Source organism: Galeopterus variegatus, unplaced genomic scaffold, assembly GCF_000696425.1.
Source record: "Galeopterus variegatus unplaced genomic scaffold, G_variegatus-3.0.2 Scaffold202, whole genome shotgun sequence".
Taxonomy (NCBI): Eukaryota; Metazoa; Chordata; class Mammalia; order Dermoptera; family Cynocephalidae; genus Galeopterus; species Galeopterus variegatus.
The window spans coordinates 355731-383392 of NW_007726313.1; the positions used below are offsets into that span (position 1 = coordinate 355731).

Sequence of the window (27662 nt, forward strand, 5' to 3'; positions counted from 1 at the left end):
CTAGAAAAGGCATGGAAGCAGATCCTCCTCTGGAGCCTCCAAAAGAAACAAGCCCTGATGACACCTTGATTTTAGCCCCACAATACTCATTTGGATTTCTGGCCTCCGGAAGCAGAAGATAAATTTGGGTTGTTTTATGTTACCAAGTTTGTGGTAATATATGACCTTATCTGAACTTGATACATTTGCAAAGACCCTATTTCCAAATAAGGTCACATTCACAGGTACGGGGGTTAGGACTTGAACATAACTTTTTGGGAGACACAATTCAACCCATGCACCTGTTAAAAAAAAGTCAATCTGTAAGCAGTTTTAAAATTTGATTTCTAGGAACCTGCCATTTAATCCTGGAGTTGTTATTCCTCATCGCAATAACTTTTTTGGTTGGATTTGGGATTTTAGGAATTCCCAGAGGAAATAGCTGAGGATGGGTGGATATCTTGGGGATAATGAGGTTGGTGCAGACTAGAGAGCATCACAGAACATAACGCATGTAGCACATTATTTTTATGAAGTTAGTAAATGAGCGAAACTAAACAACATATTTTTACATATACCTCTATAGTGTGTGTGTGTGTGTGTGTGTGTGAGAGAGAGAGAGAGAGAGAGAGAGAGAGAGAAATTTATATACGAATATGCCCTAAAGAAAAGCAGCAAAGTGAGGGGAGGTGGATGGCAGGTTTGACATAGGCAGAAGTACACAAGATCCACGGTGTGGTGGGTTCAGGGGTGTTTATAATCATTTCTTCCATTATTTACAGTTATCTAAGCGTTCGTTAGCTACATTATTTTGTATGTATTAATATGTAATGAAACAGCGTATAAGTTATGCTGTAATGTGCCTACATAACAAAAAATTTAAAAGAAGTGGCATACAGGTGGTAGGAAATATGCTTTGAGAAAGGAGCGTCATGCACTAAGCCCAGAAATCGACGCTGGGAAGAGGCACCAACTGTTTAATCAAGTCAACTTTTCCAGGTGTTACTCGGAAAAGCTGACAGGTAACAGAGCACTGGGTAAACTCGCACTAATTATGAAATAGTAAAAGAATCTGTGCGTCTATAAAACTTAAGTACTAACAAATCAGGAGGCTCACAGAGTGACCAAAAGCATTTCCAGAACCACAGCTCCCATTCTGCTTCACCATTATCCCGGCGGAAAATCCTTTTGTCGGACAATTCTTGTCTGCGAAAAGACATTTGCCCTATTCCAAAATGGCTCCGGTGACCACAACTTAGGCACAGCGCATGTCCGGAAATTACGCAATCCCATAAGGTAACGCGCCCCTACCCGTGGGGAGAGTTTCCGCCATTTTCGAAAATTGGGAAGGTCCCGAGATTAAGTGTAGTTGCAGCCACGATGGCAGCCTTTGCCGTGGAACCCCAGGTGCCCACGCTGGGTAAGTGAAAAACTGCTTTTCCTTGCCATCACTGCCATCCACTCTGTAGGCCTGGAATGGGGCAAGACTGAAAGGCAATAGTCAGGCTTTCGTCTGCTGGAACCAAGTCGCGGAGGGAGAATACTTGGGTCTGTGTTCCCAAGTTCCTAGTCAACCCCTTGTAGGAGGCGTCGCCACCCGGGTGCTGCCAAGACGGCTTCAGGAAGCTGTGGGGCTGGGAGGGTGAGGAATCGGCCGCTGGGAGGCGACTGAGCCGGGTTTCGTTTCCCCACCCAGACTGGCCCATACCTGAGAATCCCACCGACGTCCGAGCCGCGGTGCAGGGTTCCCGGGTCCCCGGAAGCTTCCTTGGGAAGGAGCTGATCGGTTTGCACATGGGTGGGCGGTGCCCTGGAGCGTGTGGTTACACTCCGCTGCTTCTTGGTCACCTATTCTAGTTCCTGTTTTGAATCCTTCCCTCTCGCGGGCTTTGTGAAAGGAATCTGTTATTCGTGGAAACTTGAGTCCTGCGACATTTAATCGACCAGGTGATGGTAATTACTGAGATATTGGCCTTAATAGCAAGCTAGGAGTTTTCCCTAGGCACGATTTTTCCCGCCTTTTCCTTGGGAAAGTATTGTAGGAAGTCTTTATGTAATCAGTCACAATACGGTTTTTAAACATTATTTACCATTATTTACTGGGGAGCCTTGTTGAAATATGTAGTGTTTGAAAAAAATCTAATTTAACAACATGTTGTTGACCCCCCCCCCCACTTTTTTAGCTGAATTTTTGTGACCTGTGAGAACCATTGAAAATTTTAGAACACAAAGTAAACCGTCTGCTATCATAGAGACTTACCTGAAAATTATAACTTTCTGAGTTTGGAAAAGAGAGCGATATATTGTGTTCAGTGAGTCTTTTTCTATTTGAAGGGCATGAAATGCTTGCCATGTTTTGTATAAAGTAAGTTCGTTTTGAGAATAGAGTAACTTGAACCGTTTGAGGGGTTTACTTCAACAAACTGTGCTAGCTGACTAAGACACAGTACTTACCATTTCCGAGCACAGACTGAAACGGAATTTAAGACATGAAGGATCCATTGGTTAAGCTCTCCAAGTGAAATTTGGCCCTCAGAGGTGGTTATTGACAGTCCAGATGAAGAACCCATTGTGCCCTCCTCATTCTCTGGTGCTTTCTACTGTATCAGTATATATGCAGATGTAGCAGAACTTTTCTTGACCTAATTCTTATTATACTTGCCATATATATATATTTTTTCTTTTGGGGAATGGGAGAGTGAAGGTAGTTGCTGGTGTTACCAAAAACTTCATATTTATTACTATGGTTTTCTAGATATCTGTTCAGAATATGCTTTTGTTTAGACTTTTGGTTTGATTTTAATATATGTATTTTTTGGAAATATGTAGCAGTACCATGTAACATAGTAACTAGCACTTTATAAAATACTTACAATGTAATTATAGTTCGTCACACCTTATTTCAGTATTTGCTTTATCCTTTTTCCTGAATTTCTTTGCTTTTGTCCTCTTTTATATACTTGCATTGTTAATATGTAGGTCTACCATAATGGGAAATAAAACGAAGAATAAGTATTTGACAGTATTTGGATGGTGACAAACAAATTTTTGAGGCTAGTTAGAAGTTAAGTAATAGTTGATTAAAAACAAAAAACATATAAATAATCTACCTAACATTTGACCTTTCTGAGTGCCATGAATCATACTCAGGCTTGTCACAGTCAGAAAATTAAGTTTCCATATGCAGAAATTGCAAATTCTACATTTACACATTAATCACTCAGTTTTTGCTATTATAAGCTATTGGAAGAATAATAATATTTATTGCGCACTTACTGTATACCAGGTACCAGGTCAAGTGCTGTACCTGCTATAATATTAAAGCTCTGAGTGGATGCTACCTTATGCTCATTTTGCTGAGAGAACTTGAACCCACATCTCTGACTCCATGGTCCATGGTTTTTTTTTTTTCCTGTGTTATTTTGCTCTGAAATTAGAATAAGTCATAGCATCCTCGTCTTCAAAATGAGAATAATATCTACCCTGTAAATATTGAAGATTAATTTTGAATTGATGATTAAATGATCATGTGGTATCAGTTCTCTCTTTGAATTGGTTTTGTATTAGTTGATACTTGATTATTTCTAACTTTAAAACTAATTATTTTAAAAAATGATCTCAAATAAAATTTTCAACTCTTTTCAATGTTTCCGAGTTAGGTGCTAATTATCACTATTACATAAGTGCTCTAATGTATGCCTGAATACACTTTAATCACAAAAATGATTTGCCGTTGTGTATGGGGGAAAAAGAAATGGAATACTTAGGTAGCTAAACCCATTGTGTCTGACTTGCTAAAACTTTGTATAACTAGTGCACTCTGTCCTTGTTTTTGGTTGTTACGTGGTAGAAACTGACCCAGAAGTGGAGAGAAGTTATTCTGTTTATATTAGGGATTTTTTTGATAATGAGCTAATCTTTTTAAATTTAAAAATAAGTGTTGATTTTTTTTTTTTTCCTTTTTGTCTTTTTTTACTGACCGGTAATGGGATCTCAACCCTCGGTGTCACGCCCGTACCGGGGACCGGCAACGGGATCGCAACCCTCGGTGTCGTGCCCGCACCTCGCTCAGCCAGTGAGCGGGAACCGGTCTCCACATGGGATCCGAACCCTCTGCGGGAGTGCCGCACTCTCCAGTGCGCCACGGGGCCGGCCCTAAGTGTTGATTTTTAAAACTGTGAAATGATGTAAGCAGAAACACCTGTCGAAGATTAATGTTGTGAAATACAAGCTAATTTTATATTTTTCTAGAAATAATTTTTATTGGTTTTTAAAATAATAAATTCAGAGTTCTTTAATATTAGGAGTTTTGATTAAATTCTCACATTTATTTATGCTAGGTTATTGCATCTTTTTGTTAGATATTGTAACAGAAAAGTTCTTAATTGTTTTATTTTTTGATTCATTTAGGATCTGAACCAATGATGCTGGGTTCCCCCACATCGCCAAAACCAGGAGTTAATGCCCAGTTCTTACCTGGATTTTTAATGGGGGATTTGCCAGCTCCAGTGACTCCACAACCTCGATCAATTAGTGGCCCTTCAGTAGGAGTAATGGAAATGAGATCACCTTTACTCGCAGGTAGGTAAATTGCTTAAAAAGTTTAATACATGTACTAGAATTTTAAGTAGAGTAATGATGCATCATACACCCTCATCAACACATATATTAATTAAAAAATTAAGTAATGCCTCTATTATAAAGTAAAACCTTTAAGGCTTTTGAAGTAGAGGTGTAAGTAGTATGAGCTACTGTAATTTCAAGAACCACTCATTAAAAATATGTGTACTATATTTCATCCAATCTATGATGCCTTTGATTGTAAAACTCACCATTATTTTAAGTACCACTTAAACTGAATATGATACAATGCCAAGATGCTAATTTTTGTAAAATATATCTCTGTTTCAGAGATGTTAAAGTGTGTGTTTGTGGAGGGAAGTGCTTAGAATTGATGAAATATGGTCATTTAACTTTAAGTCAATTAAATTTAAATAATTTATTTAAAAATATAGGAATAGCAAATATTCAGTTATAATAAGTGTAATTTGAAAATTTGTAGATGTGAATTCTACTTCTAGTAATAGTGAATTAAGATTCTCACATATAGCATGTTTAGTGAAAGTACTTTGTAAATTGGGGGGAGAATTTTTATACACAGAATTTGCAATTGTCAGCATGAAGTATTCTAACCTAAATGCAACTTGTATTTATTATAGGACTCCTTTAGCAAAGAAATATTTTAAAAGATAACTTTAAAGTTTTAACTATGAGTAGTGAGAATTAGCTACAGAAATGGTTAAATTCCAGTTGTGAGCTAAAATCCTCTTGATAGATGTTTAAATGGAAACTCTTCTTTAATTGCCCTTAAAGTACTATTTGGTTTAAAGTGGTTTATTATCTTTTTTTTTAATTGATCAGAGAATTATCATAAATCATATTTGAAGTAATATACTTAACTTTATTTCCTGGAAAGATTTTTTTTAAAATTTCAAATGTGTTATTTTTTAATTGTACTTACCATATATTGAGTGCTTTTGAGCCCGGCAGTAAGCTAATCATTATATATATATGTTATTTCATTCTTTTATCAATCTTAAAGGGTAGGTAGTAGTATCTTCGTTTTTTAAAAGAGGAAGCTGAGACTAAATGCAGTAAATAATTTGCTAAGGCTCACTTGTTAGTAAGTGACAGACCAGGACAGTAAAGCCCAGCCCAGCCTTCTTCCGTAGCTTATGCTGTACTGTCCAGACCCTGACATTAGTCTTAAAAAGGGCTTGGGTTGCTTCACTATTTGTCATTGCTGGTTCTCTGACTTATCAAGACATCTTTATGTCATTTGGTCCATTTTCTACACTTTATTATGTACTTAAATACATTTCTACTGTGAGAAATGTTAATGGGATTTGTTTAATCTTGATAGTTAAATTCCACTTTAGTGGATTATGCATATATTTATTATTCAGGTATATATACAGACTGGAGATGTATAATATCTACTTTCAAGTGAGAAATGGGATTGAGTTTTACATTGAAATGTTAAGCATTTTGTAGAGAAAGCAAAAGTTACAAGTGTTTTCTAAAAACTAAAATTTCTGTTAACTAATTCTGGAACCTTTTATTCAAAGTGCAGCCTGTGGATTAGCAGCATTGACATCACCTGGGAGCTTGTTAGACCTGCATAATCACAGGCTTCACGCCACATCTTCTGAATCAGAGTCTGAATTTTAACAAGATCCCCAGGTGATTCTTGTGCATATTCAAGTTTGAAAAGCACTAAGAGACAAGAGTTTGTATTTAAAAATATAAATTAAAAAAATCTTACCAGAAAGATGGAAGATTTCTTTGTTTTCTCATCTGATTATATTTTTTGTACATTATAGGTGGGTCACCACCACAACCAATTGTACCAGCTCATAAAGATAAAAGTGGAGCTCCACCAGTTAGAAGTATATACGATGACATTTCCAGCCCAGGACTTGGGTCAACACCTTTAACTTCAAGAAGACAGGTGATACACATAAACCTCATGATCCACAATGAGTAATTTCATGTTTTTTATGTGTTTATACAATGAGGATCAATTTTTCCCTGAACATTTTAGTGTAACTGGGTTGAGCAGACTAAGCATTAAAGACAGTTGTCATAGAATCTACTTAAATTATGTTTATCATGAAATGTACTTAAAAATGTAATAGAACTCTAGATTGTTTTCTCATATAGGTAATTCTGTGGTTTTTCTAGGTATGCCTTATCCACCTGCTCATGTCCCCAACCTACTTAATATACACGTAGAATACGATTAAGGTTTAAGTCATTCTAGTTTAAGAAGTTTAATATTTCTACATAATTTTGTGAAAGGACAAGTGGAGATTCAGGGCTTTATCCAGATGTAGGGGACTTGGTAATGATTTGAGATCTTTATTTTATGAATGGTTTTATTGATATGAGACCAATATCCTTTTAGAGCTATATTCACTATTTACTAAAAAAGCTGCTTTCTGCATATTTATAAGCTGATTGTTTAGTATGCTCCTGGTGTAGGTGTTCTGTTGGTGTTGTTAATTTAAGTTTTGGTTAGTGTAGGTGTTATTTTCGGTCATGTGTTATACTCAAGGTAGAGATTCTCTGTTTGGGACAGCAATAAGAAAGTGTCTAATACTTAAGTACTTACTATGTGCAGGCCCTAATCTCACAATTTCTAATGTATTATTTAATCCTCATAATGAATCTATTCATTGTGAATGAGGTAGATATTATGAACTTCATTTTATCACTGATGAAACTAGGACACAGAAAGATTAAGTAATTTGTCAAGGGTAAGGCAGCTAGTTTATAGCAGAGCCAGGCTTCAAACCCAGGCAGTCTTGAATCTGAGCCAAAGTCTGGATTGTCCGTTGGAAGGTAGTATGGGTTTTTCTTTTAAGTACGAAATTGAGTAGCTTTTATAGTCACAACTGTTCTGTCACTATTATGCTTAGTAGGACATATAAACAAAATGTATCACTTAAATTGATAAATTCTTCATATGAAGATATTTCTGCTCTTTGATTAGGAGACATGTTTTATGCCCTTTCTTAAATCAAATTTTGCAAAGTTGTTTTGAGAGTTTAAGAATGTTCTCCTGTCCAATGCAGTAGCTGCTAGCCAAGCACGGCTATTGACACTTCAAATGTGGCTAATTGAGATATACTTTAAATGTGTTCTAATTGAGATATACTTTGTGTAAAATACCACACTGGAATTTGAAGATTTACAAAGAAAGAATGTAAAGTATCTCATTAGTTTTTGTATTGATTGTGTATTGAAATGTTAATATTTTATGTGTTAGGCTAAATAAGCTATACTAAATCAATTTTACCTGTTTGTACTTTTTAAATGTGCCTAGCAGAAAATTTAAAATCATGTGTATGGTGTGTATTATATTCCTAATGGACAGTGGTGTTCTAGGCTTACTAAATCCAGGATATCTTGGCCTGGGATGGTTTTCTAAAGGTTAAGTAAATCTGATGTTTAGTTTACTATGAGAACCACTGTCTTGTAAATTTGTTAGTTTTCATTACTGCTCTGCATAAAAAGAAATGTAGTTTACAGTTATTGCTATATTCAACATGTTAAAAAGACTTGTGTCATAACTTATGGAGAATGTTTTTGACTTAAAAGAATATTATTGCTAGATTAGAGCCCAAATTAGTTATGCCCCCTGAGATTTTGCTTAACCTCTCTAATTCTGAATTGGCATTAAGAATTGAATAAAACATTTTGTATTGCTCCTAACATTTACTCAACATTTGGTTCTTGTTGTTAGATATAGCTAGATTTTAGATTTCTTTAGTCGAATCAGAATATGTTTTAAAAATCTATGTATTCTAGAGAGAGTTCAGTCTCATTTTTTTGATTGGATACTAGTGTCTTTGTTTATAGATTAATCTTTGATTTCCTCATTTAAAGAGACTAGTACTGATAATTTTTGAACTTTGTAACTTTCTACTGGTAGTGGTAGGGGTATGCTGTTTTTTGTTGTGTAGACTGATTTGAATTTATGGTATTTCATGGTTTATGTCTGTTGAAAAGTAAAATTTAGTTTTCTGTTTTTCTAAGTGAATGATTTGAAGAATCACCATTATCCCCATTATTTCAAATATTGCACTTTAAGAACTAGAAACAAAGAACTACTGTGTTATTTTCTATTTTAAAAAATGTCTCTTGGGCCGACCCCGTGGCGCACTCGGGAGAGTGTTGCACTGGGAGTGCAGTGACGCTCCCGCCGCGGGTTCAGATCCTATATAGGAATGGCCGGTGAGCTCACTGGCTGAGCGTGGTGCGGGTGACACCAAGCCAAGGGTTGCGATCCCCTTACCGGTCACAAAAAGATTTAAAAAAAAAAAAAATGTCTTTTTACTGAATGTAAATTTTTTTAGTTTAAACAAATAATAGGCTGAGTGGACTAGCATATTTTAGGTTAATATTGCTCAACTTAAAAAGAAAAAATGTTTTGTTTAAAATAAAAAAAAAAAAGAGTGCCTTTGGACTGTGAGCTAATTAGAGGCATTGCTAGCACCTGATTGAAATTCAGTTCTCTGTTGAACAAAGCCTTTAAACACTGACTATGTTTGTTATATGGTGAGAACTTTGCATTTTTATCTTAATCTTTCTGTTTTCATGTAGCCAAACATTGCAGTAATGCAGAGTCCTCTTGTTGGGGTTACAACTACTACTCCTGGGACAGGTAAGCAATTCCTTCTTAACACGAAAGACTGTTCTCTATTCTTTTAAGAGAATGTAAGACCTTTGTTGATTATGGCCAAATTTTTTTCTCTTATATTTCAAACTTGCAGACTTTCTTACGTGTCAATAATTCCTTCAGGAAGGAAATATTTCGTATATTGATTATTTTCTGAAGTTACAGGCGTGTGGAATATTCTAGTCAAAAGTATTAAGAGTTTTAAGAAAAATTGTATACTTAATATTTAAAGTGTCTCCTGAGTTGTTAAAAATTGTGTAATGAAAGAAAACTGTTATAATTGGGAAGAAAAGGAATACTCAAGAGACTATAATAAAGGTGTTTTGAAAGACATGAATGCATAGTTAGCTATGAGTTGGATCCTTTGATCCTCTAACTCCCAATTTTTTCAGTCTGTGAGCCCTCATTGGCAGTGTCCTTAAAGTCATGACAGAAGTGCTTTTTCTCTGTCTTCACACTTGATTTATAGTTTGAGTACAGTATTTTAGGTTGGAATTTTGGAGACATTTTTCCATTGTCTTCTACCTTCCAGTGTTCCATGGAAGTCATTTGCAGTGATGATTTCTGAGTATTTGTATGTGGCCTGTTTTGGAAAAATTTGCCATCTCTCTATGGTTGGTGTTCTCAGTTTCACAAATGTGCCTTGGTATGGGACCTTTTCATTTGTTTTGCTGGGGAATTGATGGATTCTTTCAATCAAGACACTTGTATCCTTCAGTTTGGGGAATCTTCCCTATATTGTTTGTTTGGTAATTGGTTTCCCTCTGCTTTCTCTTTTTCTTCTTTCTGGAATTCCTTCTGTTTGTGTGTTTGATCATTATAGAGATTTCTAATTTTCTACTTTTTCTCCTGTCATTTATATCTGTGTTATACTTTGATAATTTATTAGAAATTAGTAAATTTACTAGAAACTGTCATTATTTCATAATTTACTAGAAATACTCACAGAATCCACTGAAAGTGCTATACTTAAAGTTACGGTTTTATTACGGCAAAAGAATACAAAATAGAACCAGCCAAAGGAAGAGACACGCATAGCAACTAGGAAAGTTCACTGGAGCCTCTGTATCCAGAGTTTTTATTAGAATTTCATTGCTGAGATATGACTGAATCATTGATGAAGTGGTTGAACTCAAATCTCCAGTCCTCCTCCTTTTCCCAGAGGTGGAATGATATCATGTGGCTCAAAGCTCCACCCTTTCATCATATGATTGGTCTGTTTGGAGTAAGCAGCCCCCACCATGAGTCACTTTGTTAGCATAAACTATCAGGTGCAGTTTGTGGAGCCCACCATGAGTAATAAAGACACTCCTATTGGTGGGGAAATTCCTGAGGTTTAGAGGTTTCCTCCTAGGAACAAGACAAAGGCCAGACCTCTCATTGGGCTGAAACCAAATTCTTTTCTTTTTGTTTTTTGTGGCTGGCTGGTACAAATTCTTTATTACACATTGTGCTCCTGTGTTTTATGGTGAAAAGGTAACATGACACTGCCAGGCACCTCTTTTTTCCAAGTTGCATTTGTCATATCTGTTTAAAATTTACTACTTTTAATCTCTCTTTTCATTTAGGTTAGTAGTCTATTTTGAAATAATTGAATCTGTTCTTTAATTGAAGACATTTTCATAAAGGGTAATAAGGTCTTTTGCCCTCTAATTTGATCTTACAAAGAATGTTTGAATAGTGATTTACCAAAGGAGACACATTATAGTCCAGTTTGATGTGGTTTGATAGACATACTTTATTTTCATCTTATAAAGCATAGCATGCGGGTACCAGAAGTCTGATTGAAAGGAAGTAAAATCAGTGGAGCAATTAAACATTAACTAGATGGGGGGCAATTATGCTGAAGTTATGTAAATAATTTTAGATTATGTATAAGTAATTACATTTTTCAGAGAAGTTGACAGGGCAAAAATTAGATTGCTTATTCATTTGAGACTTAATTTTGACTTGTTTTATTTTTAAAGGTCATAATGGTTGTCTCAGTTTGAGCCTTCATTTAATTTCTTGCTCAAAAGTTATTACGTGATTTGGCATAACTAAATCATAGCTTCTTAATGGTAATACAGAACATAAAAATTTTTAATTGGCTTCAGATTTTATACTAAAATGGCTTTTACTATCTTTGGTTTGTTAAAGGCATATCTTTGTAGTAAGAACTAAATTTATTTGATGGTATCTTTTGTATAAATGTGTGCTTCTGTATACTTCCTGAAGAGATAGTTGAGAAGTTTGTTGATAAGCAGATATTTTTAAGACATATAGCACTTGACGAAGTGGGATGTTTCGTTTTTTTTCCTTTTTGTCTTTTTTCGTGTCCGGCAACGGATCGCAACCCTCAGTGTCGCGCCCGTACCGTACCGGGACCGGCAACGGGATCGCAACCCTTGGTGTTGCTCCCACACCTCGCTCAGCCAGTGAGCGGGAACCGGTCTGTATGTGGGATCTGAACCCTCGGCGGGAGCGCCACCGCACTCCCAAGCGGCGCACTGTAGCAGTGCGCCACCGGGCCGGCCCGGGATGTTTCGTTTTAAGTCAGTCTTATTTTAGAAATATGTTAAGTACATCTCTGATGATTAGAAAAAAATAATTTTATTATAGCATGTATGTAGTTGAGCATTCCTTTAAATTATTTGCTTTGTGTGTTGTCTGTTTTGTTTTTTTTTCCCCCAATTAAGCATGAACTCAGTTTTGATAGTCAGATAATTCTATAAGACTCAGCTATACTGGGATGCCTTTCCTTTTGTATGCCTTTTTTTCTCTAGAGTTAATCATTGTTACATATCTTCATTTGTTTGAATGTTCTTATAAAAATATTCGATTATTGGCTACTCACATTTCCTGGCTGGTAAATTGTTTTTATCCTGGTTACTTTGCTACTGTTTGAACATGAACAGAGAGGTAACCTTGAGCATCTTTCCTTATTTTCTAGTAGGGTATAGGATAGTGTTCTGAATTAAATCGATTCTTTAGATTTGAGATGATCTGAAAGATATTTTTCCTGAAGGAAAGTTATTTTAATAGGTTAAATTAGAGTACTTATGGTTTCCAAATTTGAGTCCAAGGAAGTGTAGGACTCAAATTATATAGCATACTTATTAAAGAGTTAAGATTTTCGAAATCCTTGGGTAATAATATTTTTTCTCTTCAATTAGAATCACATTGTTGCATTGTAGTTTCTACTTGATACCTTTAACTTTTGATCCTGTCTGGGGTATAATTTGGTTTTGGTATTGTTTGGAGGCAAGAGATGGACATCGTTCCTAGAAGTCTTTTAGACTTGACTCTATGAATATGATCATATTTGTGCTGTTGATGCAAAAGAATAATTGTACCAAGTACATCATTTTTTTTTAACTTTTAAAAAATTTTTATTTAAAGAAACACAAAAACACTGGCCTTTATTTCACTTCAGTATGTGTTATGTTGCATTTTCCAGTTTGTTCAGTGCTTTAAAGCTCAAGGATGCCTCTGCTTTCAGTTATTGTACATGGGCCTGAAGCATCCTAGCTTTTGGCAGGCAAGCAGGAGACTCAACAAATATCAAAATAAGAACAAGGCAGACTAAATATAGAGCCTATCTGTAAACATATTACACATTTGGAAATTACAGTATCAGTTAAAGCAATACAGTTTACAGGTGAAATGAAACTGTCTGGAACTGGCCTACCACATGTTTCTGAACCTGGACAGATACAGTAAGTTATTATGTATATATGATGTTTAAAAATTTTTGTTTACATCAAGTGGATCTGGCAGCCCATGCTTATACTTTTAAAATTTAAGCAGGGAAGAAATCCAGACTAAAAAGATATTTTCTCTGTACTTTGTTGAGTCCAACAGCTTCTTTCATGAACTTCATGTTAAAAGCCTCAAATAATCAAAACAAGAAAACCCATCCATTTCACAGTTGTTCAGAACCAAACATTTCTTAAGCAAAGGGGTAGAGCAAAAATAGTTACTTTCTCCCCAACAACCCCAAGGGATCCAGTCTACTTCTATTAGAAGACTGCAGCTCTTTATAAAAATGCCCTATTATTTTAACCTGTATTTGACATACATGGATATATTAATTTCTGTGTGTGTGGTGTGACACTACATCAGGCCAGAGAACGTGATATTATGTCACTAACATCACCCAGTCTTAAATTGGACTCTTAGTTTCTGCACACACACACAAAAATTCATTTTAGCATGCCCAATACAAGCTGCAATGCAACAGGATGGCAGTGTAAGTCAGGGTTAATGCTCTTCTCTGCCCAGAAGGAAATTTGCAGAATTTCATACTATTTTTCTTAACCCATTTTGCTCTAGTAATAAAATGTACTTATCAGGATATAATTAGAAGCTAATAAGCTTAGAAGTATAGTTTGCATGAAAACACATCTTTTATAGGCAGGTTTTTACCTCCTTACTGGCTAAAAACATGAAAAGTTTAGTTCTTATAGGCTTTTCTCTTCCCCTTTTAGATTTTGCTGAGAAATTAAAAGAATTTATAGATGGGTACAGAAATTTCTCTTAGATGTTTGAAAACAAGGAGAATAGCACACTTTGTGTTAGTGACAGAGAGCAAGTCTGGAGCACCTACAGTTGAAAAGCAGAATATATTTGTATACCACTCCCAGGTATACAATTACATTAAAATATGGGCACAAGAATATTTTTCCTTATTAAGTATTTAAGCCAGTCGCTTGTTCTGTAACTTTTCTTTAAGTGACACTCATGGATTCTTCACTTGTTAAAAGTCCAGTGTGTAACCAAATCCAAGTTAACTATTTACCACCAGCTATTCCAGAATTGTAGAACTTCAGTGTCCTTCCCTATCGCCACCCCACAAAAAATAAAAGGAAAGAAAGAAAATATTTCCCCAACACCCCACAGAGGCTTTTTAACTCCTGGCAAGAGGTGCAAATCATATTCACTAAAGAAAAGATTCATCCCTGCAAACTTGAAGGCAGTTATCCAGCATTCTCACAGGGCTTAAAGTAAAACCAAAAGGTCAAGGGAGGAGTGGGGGAAAATGTTGAATCATTCTGGGTTCCCTGTGATTAGTGTATCACTTTAGTCACAGAACAAGATACAGAGATCTTTTAAGTGGACTCGCCTTTTCTAGTGGGTCGTTTTTTTGCCCATGTTGATGACAGCAAGAACTTTAGAATCACGCTCGTTAAGTCTGTGTATTTGTTAGTCACTTGCATTCACACTTAAAAACTAACAAAAAAAATTCGATGCCAGAGATTAAGTAACCATGTGTAGTCTCTTGAAATAAATTAGATTCCTTGAGAAGTCTAATTACTTTCAGTTGGCTTTTTAAAAATAACTGTGTGTATGTATGTATGTATATGTTATCCTGTGATTCTACTTATGGTTCCTCTGCTGTATTGAAGATCTAGGAGCATAAAAAGCCTAGTGTCCCCCATGAATGGTGTCTCCAATGCTACAAAAAAGTTTCAGATAGGCAGTCTGGTCCTTTGTTGATCTGGACTATCCATGGCTTCATTGTAAGTGATTATCCTTTTGGGATCTTGCTTTGCAAATTACAAGTAGATTCCATTTTTTTAGGGTGATATACAATAGCAGCCCTCAGGTCAAAAGAAACCCAGCTATCATTCCTTTCTAGACCTCTCTGTTATCTGTTCTTTGGCGGAGCCTAAGAAAGTGTTCATAGGAGAGGCCAGAGGATTTTGATTTTGTATCTCATAGTCCTTTGAGAGAAACAGTAAAGCACCTTGACTACTGGTGTCCCCTTTTCACAGGTCTTATATATGACTAGGTTCCAAGGATAAGGCTCCACTGGTAATCCCAGATTTTAGAATGTTACCCACAACTTGAGGACTAGTCCATTTCTCTAGTCTATAAGCCTTGGGACACTCAGTTCAGGATGCTTAGTTCTTGAGGGGATTATTTCACACCCTGTGAAATCTAGGTGGCAGGATATTCTCTTTGAAATGTTGCCTCCATTACTTTATGACCTGATGATTTCCCAGTAACAGTCTCAGGACCAACACTGGGCTCATTTATGAATTAAGCCCCACTGATTCTGGAAGATATCCCCCAGGTTTGGCTGATCTAAGAGGGAAGATCCACTTGTGCTGTGCTCTGCAGCACAGTTTGCCTATTTGAAGGGTAGATAAAAGGCTAGACTTAATTTGTTCACCTGCTGCTGAAGTTAGACTCATGTTCTGGAGAACCGATTCAGTCCCAGGTGGGTGTTAGAGTATCAGCAGCAGTAGTTAGCAGTGGCTGACCACCTCGAGGATACACACTTTCATTGTCCCTGCTAAAATAGGCCCATTAGAAAAGTGGGCAGAAGTAATAGATTTCATCGCTGACATGGGGACCTGGGATAACTGATTGAAGATTGGGTGTGGGTTTCCCCAGCAGATGATGAAGAGGGTAAAGATGATGACACAAAAGAGTTGTGTATAGTTTTGTTACATAAAGTTCTGAATAGTTTTCCTTAACTTTGCTTGCATAACTTGTTTTAGGAGCTATTTTAGCACTGCTGTTGTCCACTGGAAAAACTGGGGGTGGTTTAAATAGGGTCCATGAGTCCACTTTGGAGGCAGCAGTCGAAGCATGCTTTCCTTTGGGCCAATCATCAAACTTTTTGTTGCTTACATCGCATTTAACATCTGAGCTTTTCTGAAGCATATCACCCACAGCAAGTTTTCCTCGACTTGTTCCTCTAGGCCCAGTTTCATACTTCCAAATGGGCTTTATTTATACCATCTACTTGATTTCCCTTTTGTTCACTGTAGTCAGGTTTGAAAGTTTCAAGTTCTTGTTTTAAGGTTGGGACACTGGTCTCTCGTTGCCTTATTTTGTCCTGAACTAAATTAAGGTTTTCACAACCTTGACACTATTGCATCTAGCTTTCCTTTTTTTTGGAGTGGTATATCTGCTCTCAGATCCACTACGGTCTTTATCTGTTCCTTTGCCCAAACAATCATTAGTAATATAGCCAGAATTACTTGTTACAGCACCATTTGGAATTGCTATGGTATCAGTCTTATCTACAGACTGGTTCTCGCCAGATTAATTTTCATAAGACTTCCCATTCTTTTTGTCCATACTCTTTTTCTGAATGAAATTCTCCATTTTAATTCCTGCTTTCCCAAAGGTGCTGGACTTTACAGTCTGCTTCAGGCTAGTGTCTACAACTTACTTGTTGGTTGCCATTTGGGACCCTGGAAATGGGTTGATGGCTTTATCAGAACCTAGGCTCTTTAAAGATATTTCTCTTTCTTCAGCATTACCATTTAGTTCACCATAGTCTGTTTCTTCTTTGGTGTTTCCTGGTGCTGCTGGAGTGTGTGTTTCTGCTCATGTTTTAGCAGCTTTGGCTGGGCCTTGGGGCTGCCCTTGGCTCCATGCTGCAGATATTGGTGAAGCTGCTGGTGATGGTGGTGGTGGTGATTGTGGCTGTTGTTGTAGAAATAATAATAATGGTGGTGGTAGTGCTGGTGGGGGTGATGGTATGGATAGTGACGGTTTTGATGGTGCTGAGGCTGTGGTTGGCCAGGCTTCTCCATTAAAAGCGGTTGCGACCCCCTGGTTGAGGCTGCAGGATGTTGCACTGGCAGGATCTCCAAATGCATTATTTATATTGAACTTATACATTGTTAAGGTATACTTTTATTTACTTATTTATTTTGGCATCTGGTTGGTACAGGAATCAAACCCTGTACTTTGGCATTATCAGCACCATGCTCTGAGATATAGTTCTATTTTATAGAATTTGCTCTTAGGATTAGATATGAATATGTGCAAAGTACTTGAAATAGCACCTTGTGTATAGCATAAGTGTTCAGTACATGCTGGCAATCATTAATATTGCTGTTGTAATATTTGGAAAGTGAGGCTCAATATCTTGCTCTGCTTCTGCCAGTAAGTAATAGAATTACAGTGTGAACTTATAAACTTATTCTCTTCTCACTGTATGATGCTCTCTACCAAGGTAGATGATTGGCTTGAGGCTAGCAATGCTGTCCTTCTGCCATTCAATCCATTTCTGAACTTATAACACAATGACATATTAGCTTCCCCAAAGCAAAGTATTGTGCTACCTTTCCCCTCTATCTGTTAGAAGATATTTTCATTATTTTTTGTAATTCAGTAGCAGTTGGAGCATGAGGAATTAGAATAAAATAATAATCTTCCAAAGTAAATTCTTTGGGACTCTCTAGGCTTTTTTTTTTTTTTTTTTTTAGTTTACTTTGACCTTTTGACTCTTACAGTAAAATCTTAAGACTAACTTGACTCTCTGGTCCTTCTTTGTGATTGGTTAATAGTGTGTCATTGTCTGGTTATTGAATATAGCTTGTTTCTTAAGAGAACTTCTTGTATGGCTCTGAGGAAATCATTCAATATTCATGGATAGGAAATTAAAAGTCAGTAACCCTTTGTGTGTCTCATCTTTGGGTTTGATTAGTGGCTTTGTAATTCATTTTGTAAGAGGTTTGGTCTCTATAAATTCTTCTGTTAGACAGGTGTTACAAGATATATTGGAAGTACTTGATACAAGATCAGCATTACCAAAGTATATGTTTTCTGAGGGTGAAATGCACTCAAGTAGTATAGGAAATTTTGAGTTGAATGAAGTTTTCCATATTGAACAACTTCTGAGAGTATTTAATATGCTAATATGCGTTTTATATCTCCCATCGGGATAATATATGTATCTTTTTTATAAAACTTTTGCTGCAGTAGCTCCCTTCCCCCCGCCCCCCCGTAGAGAATCTTTTTATTTCTTGGGAACATTTTGATAAATTCATTTAACTATAAATACTTTGGAATAACTTAGGCTGATTTTTGACTCATTTGGGAATTTAGGATAAATGGCAAGGCAGCAGGTCTACAGTTAGGGTGTGTTGAGCAGGGAGCTTCGAGAAAGATCAGTTTCCAGACAGACCATTTTTAGGAGTGTGAATCATGTGTGTGCCCCTGTAGGGGCACAGGTTCTCAAACTTCTTAATTTCAGGACCTTCTTTACATTCTTAAAAATTGAAGACCAAAGAGCTTTTGTTCATATGGGTCATAGCTATAAATATTTAATGAATTTTAAAGTATGTATTCATTTAAAAATAATAAACCTGTTTTATATAAACATAAGTGACATTTTTTTTGAAGTGAAAAATAACAATTTTCTAAAAGGAAAAGGTTTTGTGAGAAGAGTGACATTGTTTTATGTTTTTCAAATCTTCTCAATGTCTGGTGTAATAAAGTATCACTGAATTCTCATGAATCATCTTCTACATTCAATCTGAATCCATTGGGTCCCATCAAGTAGCTTCTGGAAAAATCCATTGTACATTCATGAGATAGAGTGAAAAAGGCAAATGAAACTTTATATTATTGTGAAAATAATTTCGACTTGGCTGATCTCATGAGAGGGTCTTAGGGAGCCAAGGGTCTCTGGACCACACTTTACTGCTGTCGTAGTAAAAATAACAAGTGTTAACTAGATTACTGCCTAAGAGCTCATGCTCTAGATTGCCCGGACTGGAATTCCAGTTTACCTTCTGGATGTCATTTAATATTATCCTGTTTACTGATTTGTTAATGAAACTACTAATATGACCTATCTTATAGGTTGTTAGAGTTAAGTAAAATTATCTGTGTAAAGAATGGTGTAGTAATAAGCATTTCTGAGGTAAAAGTCAAAGCCTTTACACTGGTTTATAAGGTTTTTCTTCGTGATCTGGCATATTATTACCTCTCTGCTCTCTCGTCTGTTTGCTCTGACCTCAAATCCCCCTTTTGTACTGTGTAAATAGTGGCCTTCTTGTTGTTCATCCAACACTAGTCATGTTCTTTCTCAGGGCCTTTTCACTTGCTATTTTTTCCACCTACATTCACTTCTTCAGGTATTGACATGTTCTGCTCCCCTGCCCCCATCTCCTTCAGGTTTTTGCTTTAACGGCACCTCAGTGAAATCTTTTTCATTTAACCTTTCCTCACACGTAATCCCTATCTTGCTTCTCTTTTTTTCATTTTCTGTATAGGATTTTTTGTTTTTTAAACATACTAGATATTTACTTATTTGCCTCTCTTCCTCTAGAATTTAGGCTTCATTAGGGATGGGTTTTTTGATTGTTTAACCTTTTTAGTACTATATTCTCAATACCTAGAATGATGCTTGGTGCATATTAAGTGCTGAAAAAATACTACTTAATGAGTGAATCATTACTGATACTACAAGATGAAAGAAAAATTTCTTTTTCTTAGAAAGGTATAGTCTTTTTAAAAAATTGAAACAATTCATTATACATATTTGTGTGGTACAGAGTTGACTATCAATACCTATATACAATATGTGATGATCAAGTCAGCATAATTAGTATATTCATCATTACAAAATGTAATCATTCTTTGTGACCCTTTACCAATTTTTTGCTACCCCCCTCCACCCTTTTCTACCTCTAGTAACCATAGTTCTGTTCTCTCTTTTTGAAAGTTTAAGGAATTACTGTAATTGTATCTTTCTTTCTTTCTTTTTTATATATTTATTTATTTTTAGCTCCCACTTCTGAGTTAGGATATGTGGTCTTTCTCTTTCAGTGCCTGGCTTATTTCACTTAACATAATATTCTCTAAGCTCATCTATGTTGCTGCGAATGGGAGAATTTCATTCTTTTTTATGGCTGAGTATTATTTCATTGTGTATATATGCAACATTTTTGGAAAGGTATAATCTTAATTGGTCAGTGCCTCTGAGATAAAATGAACATGTTAAGTGTTTAGCATGGCATATTGGGCACATGGAAGTACTCATTTATTGGTAGCAGTTATTGAAGCATAAGAAATAATAAGATATTTTAGGAATGACTTGAATAAAAAAAACTGCATTCACATTTTAGGGGGAAGTGTAGAGACTCTTCAGGGGCATACAGGAAAAATAAGGTTGGAACTATATCATGGAGACAGAGGCATTGGATATCTGTGGGTAATGAGGAGTTTTTGAATATTTTTAAGGTAGAGGTGCTGTGATAACAGTGGTAGGTTTGGAAGGTGAATCCAACAGAAAGTCCTTGAGGTTGACTGGAAGATCCTTCTGGAATAGACATCACCAGAAATTGATAAAACATTCAGCAAATGTATATGCAAAATCATAAACTATACTCAATTTTTAATGATTTCAGTAGTATGAAGTTGCCATTTGATTAGAATTTTATGTTTTGAACTATTTATGTAATTGCCAACTTTTAGTATACTTTTTCATTTAAAGCTAAGATCTTTGACTTAAAATAAACCATTTATATCGGAAACTAACTTACTAAATATACTGATATAGGGCAAAGTATGTTTAGTCCAGCAAATATTGGTCAACCACGAAAGACGACATTATCTCCTGCCCAGTTGGATCCTTTTTATACTCAAGGAGATTCTCTGACTTCCGAAGATCACCTCGATGACACTTGGGTGACTGTGTTTGGGTAAGATTTTTGGATCATTTACCTTTTAAAAAGTACTCCCAGACCAACATTTTGTAATGAATATTATCAAACATACAGAAAAATTGAAAGACTTGAGCAGCAAACACCCATATACCCACCACTTAGGTTCTACGGTTGTTAATAATTTGCTCATTTGCTTCATCTATCATTTATCCATCTATCAATTCATCTGTTTTGTTGTTTTTGGTACGTTTCAGAGTAAGTTGTAGACATCAGTACATATCACCCTGATACTTCAACATATGTGTTATTAACTAAGGTTTGGTATTTGTGTAGTTTTAAAAAATCATTTATCTGTTTATCTTTCCCCAAATTATTTTCTCTTGAGTATATTTTCTGGATATTGGATGGAGCAGGGTAGACTTAGGAAACTCCTTTCCCTCTTTCTAATGTCTATTTCTCTAATTCTAGTGGACTTAACCGGTTTTGAACTAATAAATTGAACTTCATTTATATATATATAGTCACAGGATTGATGCTTTCTAGTCACAGGACATCGAATATTAATTGAAACAGAGGATAGACAGTCTTGGATGCATTTTGAATAGATTTTTAGGTCCAAAAAAAAGTACCTCAAAGCACCTTAGTGATTGATTATATTATATAATCTTTTATTTTACAGTTGAGGAAACTGAGGTAGAGACAGATTAAGTGATTTGTTCAGAGGTTCACATCTATGTAATAGCAGAGCTTCAGCAAAAACTCAGATCTTTTGATTTTCAAGCTGATATTTATACTATAATACACAAGGTTTATTTCTGAAAATGTGATTTGCTATAGTGATACTGGATCTTACTATATTTCTGGGGTAAAAAAATATGAAAATAACAAAGTATTTGAAGGAAGAATAATGCACAATAAATATTTAGTGGATTTTATGTATTCAATTTATTTAAAATTTTAAAATTTAAAAGGTATGTAAGAATACAGTGAAAAGTCTTTCTTCCTACTTTTGCCTCCATCTACAATTTTTTTCTTTAAGACAGTGACTGTCACCTATATTTGTGTATCCTTCCAGAGAAATTCTGTGTGTTATTGATTCTATTTAGGTAAAAAGCTGGATTGTTGCATTCCCTTGTTCTTCAGAGAGCCCATGTTCTGCCCTGTCCATAGCAATTTGTCTAGCTTCTTGATTTTTTTTTCTTTTATGTTTAAATTTTTGTATTCTCATAAAATGGCTGCATGTGTTTGAAAATAGCTATCTACTCCTAAGTCTATAATAGTAATGGTGTTGCTTTTAAGATTCCCATTAATTAGGTAAATTGCTTGAAATACTTCTAGCTCTTATTTTCATGTTTAAGACAATACTTTCCCAGCTATTTTTGTTACTCTTATGTTTAGTAACCCTCTATGAGATTAAACAGGAACTCAAGCCTTCTCTTTTAAAGGATAAAACATTTTATTTTGACCATTTTGTAGTAAAGTACTACTAAAATGCATTATATATGTTCTTTATTTCATAGGTTTTTTTCCTGCTTACTCAAGAACTTCAAAAAATATCATTCATTGTTTTGGGTGACTCTTTATAGAATATTGGAATATTAGATTCTACTCAAAGTGGCTCTAGAGTCCTAGAATTATGTTTTGTTTCTTAAGGACCTCCTTTACTTGCAACCATTATTTCTCCTTTTCACTTTTGTTTTCTTTATCTCTGCCATTTGTTTTTCTTTGGGGTTAGAAATCTATCCAGAGTTATATAAATAAAGGAAAATAACGTTTTACTTTACTTCCAGTTCTGAATGCAGTGGATACTTCACTCACATAGATTTTAATGTGTTTTAGTTTCTCATTTATTTGTGAAATTTGTATTTTCTCTTTAGGGTTCTAATCCAAACTCCAGATAACTGAAGTTAGTGGTTAAAGAAATTCTAGATAAGTGTTTCTATATTATTGATAGCATTTATTGTTTTTCACATTGAAAATAGCTTTATTGTTTGGATTATAAGGGTAATGTGTCATTATAAAATTTTCAAACCCTACAGAACTTCATAAAGAAGAAAGCAAAAACCATTTAGAATTTCTCATACCAGAGATATGGCTATTAAAATTTTGGTTACTGTTCTCTAATGATTCTATACAATTGATATTGGTGCTGGATTTTATATTTGTTTCAGAATTTCAGAATTTTTAGGTGGTGCTTAATGCATAATGATATGACTCTATATAAATTTCTTTCCCCTTTCAATAACCATAGTATACCTAAATATTGTATATAAACACACATGCAGTAAAATAAATTGTATGGAACTGTAACTTCATAACTCTTCTTTAAGAGCTGTGATAATGTCAATGACAGTGGAATATTTAGAGATTTTAGATGTAGAATCTGGGGATGGAGAAGAATAGCTGAGTCAAAACTAACTTTAGGAAAACAGGATGATCCTTATTAATGTTCTAGACAGTTGGAGGGGAATTTATCTTGAAAGACTTGTAAGTATGGTAATTTGCATTCGTATTGATAGGGGAAGTTGACTTTTGTTTGGACGACTCTTTTTCAGGTTTCCTCAAGCATCTGCTTCCTATATATTATTACAATTTGCACAATATGGGAATATCTTAAAACATGTGGTAAGGCTTAATTTTTTTTCAATTGAAGATTTTGGCTAAGGGAAGATAAACTGAGAATTGAAGAAGGTTTCGCTTGAATTTTGTTTATTTTTTCTAAACTTGAAAAGTGTTTTTTCTTTCCTTTTTTTTGTTTATGTTTGTCCTTTAGAGTTTGGAAAGCTGGAAATTGCATAGTTTGATAAAAAGGGATAAAGAGGGAAGATAAGGAAGAGAGTGGGAGTTTCAGGATCCACTCCCCCATTTCTTAAGTAGTTCATAATCTTAAAAAAAGAAATATTATGCCAAATATTATACTATTATTTTCCAATTTGAGCTTGTTTTATTGGGGGAAGAGGAAGAGGTGGAAGTTCCTGAGCTTATGGAATTTTTAGAGCTTTTTGGCTTAGGGTTCAAAAATTTTTTTCCTTGCTCAAGAAATTATAAATAACAAATCTTTTTTCTATTACTAGAGATTGACTTAACTCCTACACAAAAAGAGATTGATGAATACAATTTTAAAAATTTCATAGCATGTGTTAATATAACTTTTTTAAAGAAGCAATAGTTTTTTGAGAATTACTTTACTTTTACAACACTACTCTCTAACCAACTGAGCTCACCAGCCAGGCTTTTAGAATTATTTTACTTTTAGAGAATATTTGCCACATATTCTTTATTTTAGAATGGGGAATAAATATTTGAGAGTTAGATAGAGATTAGTGAACTATTTGTTGAATGCCCTAGTATACAGCATTTTATGGGGCATAAAATAAAAAATGGAAGTAAAATTAACTTCACACGTTTTTATTTTCGAACCAAATTCATTAGGTGTGTAGATTTTATATATTTTGTATTTTAAGAAACAATTTTATTCTTTGCAGATGTCTAACACAGGAAATTGGATGCATATTCGTTATCAGTCTAAACTGCAGGCCCGGAAAGCCTTAAGCAAAGATGGGAGAATTTTTGGTGAATCCATTATGATTGGTGTAAAACCATGTATTGATAAAGTAAGTTATTGGTCATGTAAGGAAAATAGCTTAATCAATAGGAAGAACACCAATGTTGACATTGGTGGTTGTATCATTTGGCTTCACCGTGCCTCTTTTTCTTAGTTTGTAAAATGTGGTAATATTTATAGTATTCTTTGTGATAAGTGAAAAATATTTAATCACAAGACTTTAGAATTTGGATATAATCCATCCCATCCCCTTCATTGTTCAGATAAATAAGCTAACAGGGCATAAGTAACTTGCCCAGAGTTGTTAAAGGTGAGGTCTAGATTTTAGGACTCTTGACTACTAACCCACTGTGTTTTTTTATACAAAGCAATATCAGACTCTTTAAATCCTTTAAAGAAATGGTACTATTTCAGAGTGAACTAGTTCACATGAATGGTAGCTGATGGTTGACTTTCAAATGGGTGAAGCTTTTTGTTAGTCATTTCTATTTCAAAATACTTAAAAATTATTCTATATTTATATACTTATTAAACAATATCGAGTGCAATTTAAACTTTCCTTTGTGACTTTAAAATCACTGTGAACATTCTTTAAGTAAATATATGTGAACTTGTACTATGTATCAGGCATTGTACTTGGTGTTAGTATACATGCGTTAGTGAATAAAGCAGATGTGATTGCTGTTCTCATAGTCTATTGTAGCTTTGTATTTGTGTAATTATTATACTGTGCTGTAGTAGATGTTCACAGAGGCTAGAGGAATATTTGGGGTTACTAGGTACTATATAGCTTTGGACATTGATTCTTCTGTCCAATCCAGGTTTCCCTAGGAATTCTCTTTTTTGTTGTTGCTGATATTTCATAGTGTTAGGAGTTTCTTATTCTTGTGGTCTATAGTTGTACTGAGGTTGTTTATGGTCACTGAAGTGGGACTTCTGGCTGAGATCTCAAATGCTAGCTAAGAAGCATCTATTGTTTTCTGAAGCCTAAAATTATTTGAAAGGTTAATTAGATCAAATAAAGTCTGCCTTTTAAAATAAATTTTATTTGTAAATAGGACATAATATTGGATAATACACATTATGTTTATTAATAGAGAAGTTGTTTCTTTGTTTTCCAGAGTGTTATGGAAAACAGTGACAGATGTGCTTTATCATCTCCATCTCTAGCCTTTACACCACCAATCAGAACCTTAGGTACACCAACACAACCTGGAAGTACTCCTAGGATTTCTACCATGAGACCTCTTGCTACAGCATACAAAGCTTCTACTAGTGACTATCAGGTATTTTAAGGACTGAATAAAAAAGATATATTTTAAAAGCTGAGCGCATAGCATATTTAACTTTTTCATTGGATTGATTTGTATACCATAAAATATTTCCTGCTTAGGTGATTGCCTTGGTGAAACCTTTAAACTTCTTAAATTTCCTATTTTAAAGTTAGAATCTTGGCCAATTGGAAAGTTATCTTGAATTTTAAAAACATTTCTTTGCCATTTTTGAAAACATTTTGAGAGTTTGTTGTTTTAGTATTTTCTGAACTATAATTGCATACATACAAGTGTCTCTTATGCACATGTCTGGCATGAGGAAACATTAAAACCCTTTTTATTTGAAGACTGAGTCTGATGATAGCACAAGTGAAGAACCTTAGGTGGAATAGCTTTGGTTATCAAAAGAAGGCATTGACCATTTCCCATTATTCAGAGAAGAAAAATTTCTCATTTCAAAAAAATTTGAAGAAGTGTGTTATATTCTTTTTTTAAAAAACAATAAACAAACAACCCAAGCCAAACAGCAAGAGAAGTTTATTATATTCTTTGAAGGATGGTAGAAGTATTGTGATTCTCATTGTCCCCTACTAATTAGCCAAGAGTTCTGAACTTAACTAGTTGTAGACACTGTGCATAGAACACTTGTGCTTTAGTAGGGCAGGTAGTGATAGTTCAGCTTTCTGACTTCCCCTGAAATTTGGAAGTCATTCTAGAGCTTTTTTTTTTTTCCCTGTCCTTTCTTTTACTGATATTTTAAATTCCCCATTTTTTTTTGCCTCCCCATCTAAGCCCCAAATTCCCTGTTGTTTGTAGCTTTTGTGTTTGTTCAGTTTTCTAATTTAAGAAGCAGATATTTGCTTTGCCAAAGAAATAAGATTTTGACTCTTAAAAGTTTACAGATATTGGGCCGGCCCGGTGGCGCACTGCTACAGTGCGCCGCTTGGGAAGTGCGGCAGGCGCTCCCGCCGAGGGTTCGGATCCCACATACAGACCGGCCGCTCACTGGCTGAGCGAGGCGGGGGAGCAACACCGAGGGGTGCGATTCCGTTGCCGGTCCCGGTCCGGTCCGGGCACGACGCTGAGGGTTGCGATCCATTGCCGGGCACGGAAAAAAAAAAAAAAAAAGACAAAAAGTTTACAGATATTGGGCCGGCCCGGTGGCGCACTGCTACAGTGCGCCGCTTGGGAAGTGCGGCAGGCGCTCCCGCCGAGGGTTCGGATCCCACATACAGACCGGCCGCTCACTGGCTGAGCGAGGCGGGGGAGCAACACCGAGGGGTGCGATTCCGTTGCCGGTCCCGGTCCGGTCCGGGCACGACACTGAGGGTTGCGATCCATTGCCGGTCACGGAAAAAAGAAAAAAAGAAAAAGAAAAAAAAAAAAAGACAAAAAGTTTACAGATATTCTAAGTCCATATTTTAATCTTTAAAATGTACAATTTAGTGCTATAAATGCATTTTAGTGTTTCTCTTTTAAGTTAGCTATTAACTCTAGTATTAACTATGACACTGAAGAAACCATTAACGTAACACTTTTCTTATGTGTGTTTTCTTAATAGGTTATTTCTGACAGACAAACGCCAAAAAAAGATGAAAGTCTTGTATCTAAAGCAATGGAGTACATGTTCGGCTGGTAGTATGATAAGAGCTAAGAACTACCAAGGAGGAGGTTGCTACACTAAAAGAGTTAGCAGAGTACTGCCGGTTTCCTTTGGTTAGTTGTATAACCACTCTTGGCAGTATCGGATAGCTAGCTCATACTTCTTTTAGAAACCTTTTTCGTTAAGGATACAGCTTATTTGTAGCGTGCACTTTAAAAGATGCTTGAGATACATTTTAAAGAAAACTTAAAATCCCTGTAATTGTGCATGCTTAAGCACAAAGAAAACTCAGCATTGATTACTGTAAATTAAATAATTTGTGGTGATGCTTCGTAGTCTTCATGAGAACGTGGGGTGAATTTCATGAAGGGAACCTACAGGCACTTCTACCAAGACACAGAGATTATAATTAGCAATTTGAATTATGGTCTTTTAATTTAGATAGTATTTAATATTTTAATATTGTAGTTACTATATGTCCTGTCATGGATTGTCATCTTTCAGTATTCTAAAATCAAAACATTCTTTTTAGAAACCTACTACTAAAGTTTCTTAATAATAAACTTTGTCTATTATATGTATTGAACATTTTTTG

General features: G+C 35.3%; 1 protein-coding gene and 1 pseudogene across 2 annotated transcripts; one reads left to right on the plus strand and one right to left on the minus strand.

Annotated features, from left to right (window-relative positions):
• Positions 1–1306: 1306 nt before the first annotated feature.
• NUP35 (nucleoporin 35kDa) lies at positions 1307–27653 on the plus strand. 2 transcript variants are annotated; one of them, XM_008565724.1, is made up of 9 exons: positions 1307–1399; positions 4390–4560; positions 6363–6490; positions 9148–9208; positions 20520–20661; positions 23181–23250; positions 24111–24239; positions 25312–25476; positions 27026–27653. In XM_008565724.1, exons 1-9 carry the CDS (start codon positions 1360–1362, stop codon positions 27101–27103), a joined length of 984 nt encoding a protein of 327 aa, XP_008563946.1. In that variant the 5' UTR covers positions 1307–1359; the 3' UTR covers positions 27104–27653. The 2 variants fall into 2 exon arrangements, with proteins under 2 accessions (XP_008563946.1, XP_008563947.1); XM_008565725.1 differs by lacking the exon at positions 1307–1399 and adding an exon at positions 1858–1926.
• LOC103584909 lies at positions 14674–16824 on the minus strand (annotated as a pseudogene).
• Positions 27654–27662: the final 9 nt, after the last annotated feature.

Bases quoted from the DNA above. Each gene is read 5' to 3' on its own strand.
- NUP35 (XM_008565724.1), top strand. From the start codon at position 1,360: ATGGCAGCCTTTGCCGTGGAACCCCAGGTGCCCACGCTGG. The intron at 1,400-4,389 runs GTAAGTGAAAAA...TGATTCATTTAG, and splicing joins ACCCCAGGTGCCCACGCTGG to GATCTGAACCAATGATGCTG. The intron at 4,561-6,362 runs GTAGGTAAATTG...TGTACATTATAG, and splicing joins GAGATCACCTTTACTCGCAG to GTGGGTCACCACCACAACCA.